Source organism: Poecilia reticulata, chromosome 19 (assembly GCF_904066995.2).
Source record: "Poecilia reticulata chromosome 19, P_reticulata-male-v2, whole genome shotgun sequence".
Taxonomy (NCBI): domain Eukaryota; kingdom Metazoa; phylum Chordata; class Actinopteri; order Cyprinodontiformes; family Poeciliidae; genus Poecilia; species Poecilia reticulata.
In genome coordinates, this window is record NC_088848.1 from 21,866,374 (window position 1) to 21,879,924 (window position 13,551).

Here is a 13,551-nt window from a genome sequence, read left to right on the forward strand (position 1 = left end):
TTGTAGAAATCAGTTTTTACTTTGACATTAAAGGCACCTGGAAGGTCATGCCACAGGTTCTCTGTCACATTGAAGTCCGCTTGAATCTTCTTCAAAGCAAATTCATGATTCTGTCGATTATGGCTGAAGTAGAAAAGCCCGCCGGAACCCCCACAGGTCCACCAGCACCTCTGTGCGTTGATTTGTCGTTCTGATTCTGCTGCTAGATGGAATAGCACACAGCCGCTATGTTCAACATTTACACTTTGAGGAAATAATTGGCTATGAAGTCGGGAAAAGACAGGCTAGTAATTTCTTTTTTACTACAAAATTTTACTACAAAATGAATGTTGTGTCCAAAAAATAAGTCCCTTCTCAGGATAAAAAACAAACAAGATAGAAACAAAATCAAGAGTAGTGACTAATTACTCTCTTTCAGAGAACATCTTAGTTTTTGCCCTCCATTTTTTTTTCATTTTTCTTCCTTCCTCCCTCCTTCCAGGCTTTTTTCCTGTGGGTATGATGGGAGATGCAGCTGGATATTACACCCCCCTCTACGCTCACATTCAGATACAGAAACACGCTCTTTCTCTCTCTCTCTCTCTCTCTTTCTCTCTCTCTCCCCCTTCATGTCTATCTAACTCTGCGGAGAGGTAAACAGAAGGGGAGATCTCATTTAGTTCCTGAACTGTTGCAGCGCTCCGTGCTGCCGCTCACTCTCTCTTGAATCTTGGTTATTCAGAGGCACCAAAGAGACAACAAAAAATCTTGGACTGGACTCGCAACTCGGAAGCATTTACAGAAGGAGAGAAGGCAAAAATTAAAAAGAGCGACAGGGATAAGAGGAGTGCAACGTTTTGCACACAGTGAGCATCCAGCTGCCATGGGGAAAACATGAGCAACTGCAGGAATATGAGGAGTAATGCTGCTGAGTGAACTTTGTGGATATCACTGAATTCATTCCCTTAAACTTTGGGAGGGAGTTGACTGTAAAGACAGAAAAGGTAAGAAAATATTTATTGTTTGTTTCACTGCTGCTCATTGAAAAAAATAAAAACAAAATTGTCACTTTATAAAGATAAAAAAATTGGTTACGCTGGTTTCCTGGATCTGGTGAATTTTTTTTCTTAGTAATATAAAAGCGGAATGGTTTTCTTGAATCAGCACTTGGTTTAAAACGTTCTCTGCCCTCAATGTTTCACCGATTCCTTAAACATGATGCAAATATTTTAGTTTTAAAGTAGGTTTTAGAACAATTTTTTCCTGCAAAATCACATCAACAAAAAATGTGTTTCTTTTCATTTTGTGGTGTTCTGTCCTGGCATCTTAAATGATGGGTCTGGTTGCCTTACAGTGTCAGATGCAACTTTGCACCAGAAAAGGGTTGCAAAGCTGATTTTATTGAATTAACAGCAGGACTAACTATAACTGGGCAGGCTACCAACATTTATAATGCAGATGCAAATTATCTTATACTATAATCTAGTTCAGCGCATAAAATGGTGACAAGCAGTGGTACCGGGTAGGGGTGCCCCAACACAACTTTTTCACTTCCGATACAACACTGAAATTCCAACATTGAGTGCTGGGCGTTATCGATATTGACCCGATAAGATATCAGCACAAATCATACTTACTTTTGTTACGTATTTGTAGTGTGGAATGTTAGAAAAGGCTGGATCAAGTGATGTTACTCACAGTAATAGTCATGAGAACAACTGACATGTTTATTACTAACCAATTGGTCTGATGCAGGATAGAAACGCTGGGCTGAACTAAATGCTGGACCGGAATGCTTGTTTTTTGGTTGATATTGAACCAATTTCTGATTTCAATATCAGATTGAGACAGTCCTACTAGGGGTCAGCAACATTATGTCCAATTTTTTTTCAGCTTCATCTTGTTTGTTATGAAACACACACAAAAAATTTGTTTTGACATTTATTGTATCAGTGCATCTAAATGTAGCTTTCCTGTGTGTGACCTTTGTTTTGTCCCAACACTCTGTGTTTAAAATGTCACCCTCCTGTTGCCTGAAGGTGGGACTCTGGAAACAGGAACTCTCTGAGAAGCATGGCGGCCACCAGCCCTTCCTCCTGCCACCCTTTTCTCTTCTTCTTCCTTTCCTTCCTGGTCAGCCGACCAGTGCTCACCCAGGACACTTCCTTCTCCACGGCGACAGTAACCGAGGGGGACCCTGCTTTGACCCCTACCAAGCTGTCTAACCAGACAGCGCTTAGCTTTGAGGACGTAACCCAAGGCACTCCTCCAGAGACGGGGCTCTCCACCCCCACCAGCGGTGGCGACGCCGATGACGAGGACGTCCCGCCGATTGGAGGGACCCGTTGCCAGGGTTACTATGACGTAATGGGCCAGTGGGACCCACCGTTTAACTGCAATGCTGGGGTCTTCCTGTACTGCTGTGGCACCTGCTTTTATCGCTTCTGCTGCCAGTTCCGTCAGCAGAGGCTGGACCAGACCATCTGCTCCAACTATGACACGCCCATCTGGGCCAACACCGGGAAGCCTGTGGCCACCATCACTGAAGGCCAGGGGGATTCAGACCGCGACCGGACGCACCTCATCGTTTACATCATTTGCGGCGTTGTCGCCGTCATGGTGTTGGTGGGCATCTTCACCAAACTGGCTCTGGAGAAGACCCGAGGAGGAAGTGGAGGAGGGGCAGGGATACCTCAGACTGACCTCAACTCCAGGTGAGGAAATGTGTTGGAAAACATCCTGTTTGCTGTGTGTACTGTTCTGTTCAGAAGATTACATGGACTCGTCTTAAGGGTGCATGTCACAAAAATTTTAGGCATTCCTTCTTTGTTTAAGATGGAATGACAGTACAACATACAATACCAAGAGCTGGAGGCACAAGTTTCAAGTTCTCTAACTCTAACCTCCAACTGGGTCAAATTTATAAGTACAAACTCAAACATAAGTTTAATTATCTACATAATAGTTTCTGAAATGTCCATTAGCATGGTGTGTCTTGATGTAGACTTTTTATAACCATCAACACCTTCTTCTTAACAGAGAACTGGTAGAGTTCATTAGCTTCACGGGATTTCTTCCAGATCTCTGGATTTTAAGCGTAGTTTGCACATTTTCTTAGGATTGAAGTCGGGGGATTTTGGGAATCCATTGAGCAACCGTTCCAAAAGCATCTTTGTGGAAGTAGATCATTGCCGTTGGATTACCCAAAGGTGTGCAAGTTGACCTCAGCTGTCGCTCTGTTGGACAACAGGTTTATCAAAGGGTTTGGTTGGTTTGACACAGAGCAGCGTGAAAATGAACCACAACGTCTGAAAATGGAACGAATGTGGCAACTTTGGTCCCCAAACGAATCAAGTCTAACAGACTATCAGGTGTGACAATACCCTATGCTATCTTGCCCAATTGTAGAAATACCTTGTTGCTATGATTACACGTGTCCAAAAGTAGAAAAGTAAGAGCAAGAAATCCTTCCAGCATCCAAAACCAGAGGAAGAGATTGTCCGATCATCAACGCCTCAACCAAAAAGGGAGCAAAAGTCTACAAAAAGAATAAATCAGAATTAACGTAACAGAAGCTGCTCCAACATGAGCGACGTAAATCCAGAAGACTCTGTGTTTATGTGTGTTTGCCCTGGAGGTGTAACCAGATTGTGAGTGAAAATGAATATTGATCATGAAACATGGAAATGCAGTGGAAAAGTTCTGTTAGGGGAAGGATAGATTTTCATTAGAGTTGGTAATGGCACTCATTGGTCATAAGCTGCCATCTTTAGATGAATGTGTACTTATTGCTCTGGATTTTTTTTCCTTTATGATGCAATAATGAGATGTCTGCACATAAAAGGAACAAGATTTCTTTTTACCGTGGCTTAAACTCTTTGCTTTTGCTCATTTAGTCCGTTTCTAATTGTGTCATTTTTATCTCTTTTATTTTATTGTGCTTCTATTTTTGTTTTTTTTTTGTTTGTTTCTCAGATACGTTTTTGTGCCACTCTCCCTTTCTTAGATAATTTTTCTCGCTGGACAACAAATCAAATGTTGTAAGTGAACACTTGAAAGAGAAATCGACATATACACGTGCCAGCATGCGTAGCCACATGTAAAACACGCCCCACCCCCCCAGCTGGGTAAAATATCTGCTCCAGAGTTCAGCCTGCTTGCCTCAGGTAATCGTTACAGCAAAACAGCGTGCAGCGCAGGCTAACATCTCCAGACCTCCATCTCAAACTATAAGACCGTCCTCAGCAGTCCTGCCTTATTTTCTCCTGATCTCCTGCACATCTCTCCCCGCCTCTTTGTTTTCATAACATCACGTGCCATTTTATGTGTCCTAATCTTTAATGTATTTACCATAAGTCTTCCAATATCCATATTTATTAACACCCCTTGGTAAGGATGTGTAAAAAGCCTTCAAATACATTTTCATTTCACATAAGGCAACATAAACGTTGTACGTCTATTTCCAGTAGACGTTTTTAAGCACTTGAAACCGGAACTTTGGTCAAATGAAACATGGGTTGAGCTTACAGGTTGGACTGGTATACAAAGAAGTCCAGCTAATTGCTGCTGCTAATTGCCAGCAGCAATTAGCAAACACCTGGTGGAACTGAGCATCTGCTGAGCTCATCATACAAACTACTTCTCAGTGAAATGCTGGTAAAAACATTGTCAAAGGGTCAATAGAGGAGCCATGTTGGGATGACTTCCTAGAGGTGGAGTTTCAGACAGAGCAGGAGCTTCTTAAAGAGACAGGTTTAGTTTCAAGACGTTAAAAGAAATTTGACTTCATAATTTAAGTCATGCTTGATATATTCAGCACGTTTTAAAAACTTCACTTAATACAGTTACTTGATTGCACTATATAAAGACACTATGTGCCTGGAAAACATAAATTTGCCCCTGGTTCTGGTTTCCTTCATCTTTCCCTCATCATCACCTTCCTCACCCACCCAGACACCTTCGCTGTGAGCATCCCCCAGAATGCAGCTCTGTTTCTGCTTCTCCTACGAACCTGAACGGCGGACACACACACACGCACACACCCACACACACACACACACACACCCAGACGAGCAGGATTAATACATCCTGCAGGGTGGCACCTCACTAAAATAGCAACAGTCTTGCTGCATAAATGGGCTGCCTCTGTGAGCCCGTCTCAGCAGATTACCTCCCCTCCCTGAGATTAAACACTTTTCTATGAGATTACGGCTCCTCCGTTCCTGGAGTGCTCTTCCTCCGCGCTTGTTTCGTTATTAGCCTGCTGACATAAATCCCCCCCGGTCCAGGAACGCACAGCCAGGAGCTTGTGTGGCACGCACTTTCTTAGGTGGTATCTGTGGCGATGAGCCCACCTACTTCAAAGTTTGGTAATAAAGAGGCGAAACACAAAGGGAATGTTTTTTTAATTTTATGACACTCTTCCAACGTTACGACTGCGGAAGATGATTAACTGAAGTCCTGATAGTTTCCCCAAAATCAGCTTGGAAGTTAAAATCCGGCGCCTGTCATCCTGAATGCATAAGTTCTAATTTATGTACACCGCCAGTACTTGTTCCAGCTGAGGGTCTCAGTTTGTTTGCACTCTGTCCCCCTCCCTTTCGCCCTCTCACACACACACCCACCCTCCTCCCAGCCAGCGGTAAGGAACAGAAAGGGCCGCCCTCGGCCGTGTGTGTCACGTCTAATGAAGGGCTCCATCTGCAGAGGGCCCTCATCTTTGGTTACTGAGAGAGTAAACAAACACCGGTGACCTTCATGATTTCACACAAACACGGCAACACGTGTTCTCGCGCTAATTCACAGTTTCATTAGGAACGGGAATGATAGTCGTGGCATTTCGGTTCGGTGAGTGCAGCTCAGATTAACGCAAAGAGAGAGAGAGAGGTCAGGACTGAGATCCACACACCAACGGAGACTAGAGCAGGTTAACACTAGACTGCTTTGCAAACTAATCCTATTCCTTAAACCTTTTTGTGTCATTAGAAACCGCAAACTTCAATTCATTTTATTGGGATAGCATAGTATCCATAGTTGAGTTAATCCATAGTTTTCTAGGTTTCCTTTTTACTAATGGAACTCTGAGTTTAGTGTTAGCCTCATTTACTCTGATACACCAAATTAACATCCAGTGCAACCAGTACTACACTGCGAACAACACAAAATCTTACCAAATATTTTCGTATATTTTCTAGTGCAAATATTAAATGTGAAGTAGAATAAAACCTATAAGAGCTTGTAAGCAAGATGTAGGAGTTTGTTTTAAGGCAATAATTCCTTAATATTGATTAAAAACTACCAGTTCCATTGGCAGATTAATGTCACTTATAATAAAACATTTTTCCATGTTATAAGTGAAATAATCTGGTAATGGAACTAGTAGTTTCTATTTTTTTTAATCAATATTAAGGAATTATTGACTCAAAAACAAGCTTATTTCTTGCTGAAAAGTTACTTGTAATTTTTTAAGTTTTTATTTCAAGTGCACTAAAATATTTTCATTAGAAACTAGACCAAAATTTATTAAGATTTTGTGTTTTTGCAGTGTAGTAAGTATGACAAAGACTTAGAAAAACAAAAAAATTTTTTCACTTGCCCTTCAGGAATTAAACGAGAAAAAGACGACTTAAAAGTCAAGTCAGTCTTATCTGTATAGGACATTTCAGCAACAAGACAGTTCAAAGTGGTGGATATAGTAACCAATTATGAAACATTAAACATTTTGTCAAATGATATAATCAGAATCAACTGGAACATTGATCACATATATTGATCAATGTTCCAGTTGTTTGAATAAAACCAACTCTGAACAGGTGGGGGTTTTAATATTGATTTAAAGGAACTTGGTGTTTCAATTGCTGCAGTTTTCTGGAAGTTTGTTCCAGATTTGTGATGCATAGAAGCTGAATGCTGCTTCTCCTTGTTTGGTTCTGGCGATTCAGAGCAGAACCAGGACATCTGAGAGGTCTAGAAATCTGGCTTTCATGGAAGAATGCAAAGCAGATTGAAACCAAACATTGATCTGGAAGAAGTCCTTCCTGTTGGACACAAACCATGTGGGACACAAAGCAAACATGTGGGACAAAGTGCTCTGCAGGTCATCATCAGAAGAAACAAGGCTGACTCATCAAGCTTGCTAGGATTGTGGGAAATTGAGTAAATTTTCACAAGAGATGTAGTCACCCACCTGAATATGTGGAAGCCTTAGCGGTTCTCAACGTGGGCGGTGCCGCCCCCCAGGGGGCGTTCAGAGGACGGCAGGGGGCGCTGGCGGACATTTTTACAAAAGGGGGGGCGCTGGGATGCCTTTGGGGGGCGTTTGGTCGAAGGTAAACTTTACACCTTAAATGCACAACAATACCAGTTTAGACTTTGAGCAACTTGGTAAAACTGTATTGTGTAACATTAAATCATGCTTGGCTGCAACTGTATCGATGGCAGCTCTTCTTCTATTCAGTGTTTGTAGCTTCTGTTAGCTTCTTGGCGCAGCTCCGTTCTCCTGCTACTGGTAGCTAAAATCACGACACCCTCACTGAGTATCCCTCTGAAAAATGAACCCATTTAAATCAAGAAATAAAGAAATCCCTCCATGGGTGATACCACGATAGAGAGCGTTCATTTTATAGCGTTAACACGGTGCTGTAAGTGGTCCGGTATGAAACGGAGGTGATAGAACAACACAGCACTTTTAAATTTCAATAATCAGAATGCAGAAATTGTTTCCGTTGTTTTAAAAGGTTTATGTCAGTCTGCCTTTTCCCGACCGCCCTGGACCTTAGGGGCTTTAAAAAAAACGCACATTGCGCAAAACTCTGGAACAGGAGAAGCGGAACATAAAGTGGAGCGACGAACTAGATGTGAAATATGGCATAAAATCAGAGAATCTGACGCTGAACAGTGAAAAATCAACATATGTGAAACACATCATGACAATTAGGAGAACAAAATGCAAGAATAAACTAAGAAACTAAATACAGAGGAATAAACTTTGTATGGCAAGACCTTTCGAGGGATATTTATACAGAGGACTGTATGGAAAGAATAAACGGACACCATTTCCAGATAAAAGGTAAAATAATATTGTTGAAATGTCATGGGTTTGAGACCATATCTAGTACTGAGAATAAATATATCTTACAGACCATAACAGTAAAGAACTGATCACTACTTTATGTTTTTAATTAGATTTGATATATTTATTTCTTCAATATTATTTTTCATGTCAGTGTTAATGTCATGAGGCTGACGACTCCATGACACTTTCAATTTGACTCATTAGGATTTTATTAAGAACCAGATTTGTTCTTTGTAATTTCTGTCCAGTAAAACTATTAATCTATAAATCAATAGACAGGTCTATATAAAGATATATGTTTCTGTCTCATATTTGTATGGCATTAAAAGGACCTGGAACTTTTGTTTTTCCACTGAAAGCTCTGGTTTGCACAATAAATGCCATGAGGGTGAAATTTTATGGATGATACTCTGATGTCCCATTCTCCTGAAGGCAGCACAGAGCTGCACCACCAGAAACCGACAGAAAACCTGAAGAGAAGAAGAGTTATGATTAATGTAGTTACAGTTCTATCCATGTTTTAATGTTGCAGAGCTCAGTCGTTTTGCAAATAGATCAAAGTTTAAACTGGCATGTTGTACATCTTTTATCTGGTCATTTTGTGCAATATTTAACAACTAGAAAATGGCACAAAATATTTTTTCCACTCTGATTGGCTGCTGTTAGGCCTACCAATGTTAACTTGAATGTTCATTGCATTTTTCGTAGACGCCTGTGAAAATAATTTCTATTCCCATGACTTTTTTGTTCTCTGGAAAATTATTTTTGATGATAAATACAGAAACAAGCATAACAATCAAAACATTTACAATAGTGACAGTAATATTAATGATAAAATAATGGTCAGTGCAAAGTAGCCTGCAAATTCTTTGGTGGGGGCGGTGAGGGACCTGGATAAAGGCTGGGGGGGCGCTGACCCAAAAAAGGTTGAGAAACACCACTTTAGATTGAAATCGAACATCATTCAAAAATTAGACCGGCCCAGTCAAAGTTCAGACCTAAACTCAATTGAGAATCTGTAAGTAATTCATAACGTCTTCACTTCTCACAATGCTTAAGATTCCAACTGCTTTTGACTCAACAGAGACTACCTTCACATTTATTTAATGCATGTTAATCTGTTGTTCACATGACCCATATCCTCTCTCTGAGTGTAAATAACTGTTATATAAGTAAGGACACTGAGCCAGCGTTCTGCAGGATCTGCTCTGATTTAAGGCAGATAAACATGGATAAGTCAAAGTCGATGCAGGTTGAACTAGTGGGCCGTTTCCAGCCAGCAACAAGTGGGCTCACCCTGTCTGTCCTCCACATTCATCGAGCTGACAGAGTAACGGTTCATATTTCAAGGGCATTTCTCTCACACTTTGTTGGGACTTTTAAAAACTGATTTAAAGCTTTAAATGGAATGACATCAGGGCTAGTCAATCATTAATTAATGTAAAAAAACACTGAGACAGTAACAACGAAAAAAAGTAGCTGACGCTTCTCAACATGTGCTGTTGCTTCATGTTTAGACCCACATAAAAATGTGCTGTCAGACCCACCAACATGTAAAATAAGAAACTGCATGATGATAGTTGAAAATAATGCTGCACATACTGCAGGTAAAATATTTACTGGTTAGAAACTATTTATTTTAAATATCACAAATCAATGGAAAAGTATCTTTAAGTGGTTAACACTGTTAACCACATATTATTAATATAAATAATTTTTAAAAAGTACATTTCTGCCATAAATAATCAGAAAATGTTCTAGAAAAAACAAGGAAGTTTTTGCTGCTGAATTTTTGACTTTAGCAGATCAGAAATTTTCAAGATGTTTTCTGGAAAATATCTAAGATTAATCTAAAAATTTCAGAGTTTTTGGGTGGAAATTTATCTTCATATATATATATATATATATATATATATATATACAATGGCCTTGATAGAGCGTCATATATGTTTGAGCTTTTGGAAGAAAGTTACACATTTAGATACTTTTTCACAACTTACCTGTGATTACAGTTTTGATGACATGGGGAAATTAAGACACTGATGAACGTCGATGAGATTCCAGTTTTTAATCATCTAATCACCAGCCTTCATTACAGCAATTAACAGTTTTGTCGTGTGAACATCAGAGATGATGGTAATTTCCCTTCCATTGTCTTCTGGGCAGGGTGGCATTTGTTAGGGGTCTAGATACAATGTTAACATGGTAGTTTATGTATAAAGCAATTTTACATTTCAACCAAGGCTGACCAAAGTGCTCAAAGAGATGCATAGAATAAAGAAAAAACATAATACACACATAAAATATGGAAAAATATTTATAAAATATAAAAACAGTATCTGAAGGCCAAAGAGTAAAAAACAGGTTTTCAAGCAAGATTTTAAAAGGAGCTCAGCTGATCTAGAGTTTTCCAAAGGTTAAGATCTGAATGATTCCAAACATTAAAGTTGTTAATAAATAGATTTCAACTGGCTAGTAAAGGGACAGTATTATGTAAAATTGACTTTTTTGAGCTCTACGTTATGTTGCATTGTTATTCATAAAAACATACTCGAGTGTTGCTTTGATTTGAGAAATCTCCCATGGCAACCAAAATGCCTGGGTGGACCTAGCACCACCTTCGATGACGAAGCTCCTCCTCGAAGCTGCAGATTCCTAGCTTCTGCCTCAAAGAACAGCCCTCCATGCCCTCAGCTCCTTCAGACTAGCCAGCAGCAATTAGCAAACACCTGGTAGAACTGTTCTTCTGCTGAACTCATTATAGGAGCTGCTTCTCAGTGAACCACTGAGAAACGTTAAAACATGGTTAAAGGGTTAATAGAGGAGCCATGTTGGGATGACTTCCCGAAGGTGGAGTTTCAGAAAGAGATCCAACTTCATGGTATTAAAAGACAAAGTCAAATTTCTTTTAAGTCATATTTGATGTATGTAGCATGCTATAAAAACGGCACTATGTGGCTGAAAAACACATAATACTGCTCCTTTAAATAAATAAGTAAATTTGACTTATAAAACCTTTTATAGACATAAAAAATCACAAAGTGCTGCACAACATTAATCACACTTAGGTATTGTTGTATTAAAAGAATAATAAAATCATGACAAAAGCCTGGTTACACCTGAAACATCTGGATAACCTGAAAACAAAACAATTGTTGGACAACAAAATTATTAGAGTTGATATTATAACACGTCTTTTGCACCTTATGTTATCAATTAGTATAATTAGTGATGTCACTATCTGTAAACATCAGTAAATGTGTGTATTAATTCAACCCTTACCTACCTGCTAACATGTTAGATAAGAATAGGTTTATAGCTAATTGCATCTTTTGTGCTTCCTCTGATATAATTTGAAACACCTCAATGACACTGAAAATAGCTTGAATATTGCGCCTGCTGTAATAATGTCCACAGTGATTAGGTCAGGCAGACCTGTTAACATTTCCATATGATGCGTTCAGTGATCAGAAATAGATTGGATGTTTGGGTGTCTGCGTGGCTGCTAGTCCATTAGACCTAGTCAAGGTTGAAATCTTTGACTGGCTGATTCCAGACAGCAAGTCATTTTTTTTATCTCTACAGATAGTCCACTTAGAGAGTTCTGTTAAATGATATTGAGTTCTGACTGCAGGTTATTTAGCTTTTCTGCTAAGATCAAGGCCTCATTTTCCAAAGTTAAAGAAAATAATCTGGCTCTGGGCTGCATCAAAATTTCAAAGGTTTCCTTTTTCTTTTTTTCTTTTTTTTTGCTTCTCATCATTTTCAGTAAGTTTGATAAAATCTGGTTTGGTAGACTTTGCATACCCTTGCTGACAAGCAGACATGAAACAAACCTCTGACTCAGCAGAACTTACTTTACTGAAGCAAAGCTGCAGCATCATGTCTGCTGCTGGCACAACTCAGATACCCTGAGATGAACTACTGGCTGAAAAACAAACCAAAGACAGTTGATTCATTCAAACAGGGTGGGATTATGGGTTCTGGATTAGATTTTATGGCCGGTTAACTTAAGGCAAGAATGAACACAGTTAGCAATAATATGAGCTAGCTACTTCGGAGCCATAGGGCTAATGCTAACTGAGGTGAACAAACTGGTTCTAAGAAGCTATAAAAAACTTAACATGTAACCTTGTAAAATGCTGTATTCCCTGCCTGTGGTGAATTTATGACCAGTCATTTTGTTAAGCTAAGAATGTTGAACACAGTTAGCAATAACATGAGCTAGCTACTTCAAAGCCATAGGGCTAATGCTAACTGAGGTGAACAAACTGGTTCTCAAAAGCTGTAAACAAACCCACTGACATGTAGGTGACAATGCATTTATTACAGAATTTAAACTTTATTGTTGCATTCATAATTAAATCATATTTTTTAATCTTCCAATCTAAAGTGTTTGAAAAGTTTCTTCCCTCTCTGCTAAACTTGCGCCTACTGACTGACTGCAGGGCTGAGCTGTCACTCTGTCACCACAGCCTGGTCCACATGCATGCACGCTTCCATGCAGACGTGTTAAAGCGCACCTAATGTATGTGCCTACGTCACCGTTTGGCACGATTCTTCCCAACGTGAAGAGACAAACATGTTGACGGATTTCTGGTTGCATCAGAAATGACAAACCACCCAAATCCCTCAAGCTACGTCACCTTCTTCCTCCGTCTTACCTTCCAGGCTTTACTGGGCCCACACAAACCTAAATGTGGGTCAGCAGCATCCGCAGAGACTGGAGGGTCTGGCTGTGTGCTGTTTATCCTTGTTTTTTTGGGGGGGGGGGTTCGTGATGGCTTTGTTTATTGGAGTAAAGGGAATGAAAAAATAGGAAGGTGGGGGTTTATGGCCTTAACTTGGTTTCTCAAGCATAAAAAAGTGTTTCTATATTTTACCCAAAGGTAAGATTTTGTGTGTCGCAGTCGATACGAAAATGGAAATGATGGTGCTCTGGTACACACCACTGGCTCCGTCTTATCATTTTCACACACTTTGAATCGATAATTTTTCTGTGGTTTCTGAAATACCCGCAGTCAAAAACGTTACCTGAATAATTAATATTGCGTAAAAAAAAGAGATGTTCTGTTAAAGAACAAATTATATAATATATTAATGGGGAGCAAACTCTCTACCTTTGTTTATACAAATTGACTTTCAGAAGTGTGTTTCTGTATTTACAGAATCATTTTGCAAACGTTTTCTCTTTATGTAATAGACCATCACATTTTTAAAGTGGCAGTTCACATAGATTAAACATCTATTTAGTTTTTGGTTGTAGTTTTATTTTACATAGTTCTGGCGAACATGACATGGGATTCAAACTCTACTTAACTTAACTTGGACGCCTAAAATAAAATCTAGTCTAACCGCCAGCCTTCAGAAGTCATCTAATGACCAGATCTGTGTCCAGTAGTGACTCATCAGAAACACACATGCACGCCAAACCGTTCCAAACGTCTTGAAAACCTCTGATCATTTTAATTGTAGCATTTCGTAGCATCTTCCATTCT

At 39.6% G+C, this 13,551-nt stretch overlaps 1 protein-coding gene across 2 annotated transcripts in view; it reads left to right on the forward strand.

The window, feature by feature from the left end:
* The first annotated feature begins 537 nt into the window (after positions 1–537).
* shisa8b (shisa family member 8b) overlaps positions 538–13,551 on the forward strand; it is a 29,626-nt gene continuing 16,612 nt past the window's right edge. For both annotated transcript variants that reach the window (XM_081600521.1, XM_081600520.1), the window contains exons 1-2: positions 538–983; positions 2,019–2,693. In XM_081600521.1, the coding sequence (XP_081456647.1) occupies positions 2,053–2,693 (641 nt within the window). In that variant the 5' untranslated portion in view covers positions 538–983; positions 2,019–2,052. The remainder of the gene's footprint in view (positions 984–2,018; positions 2,694–13,551) is intronic.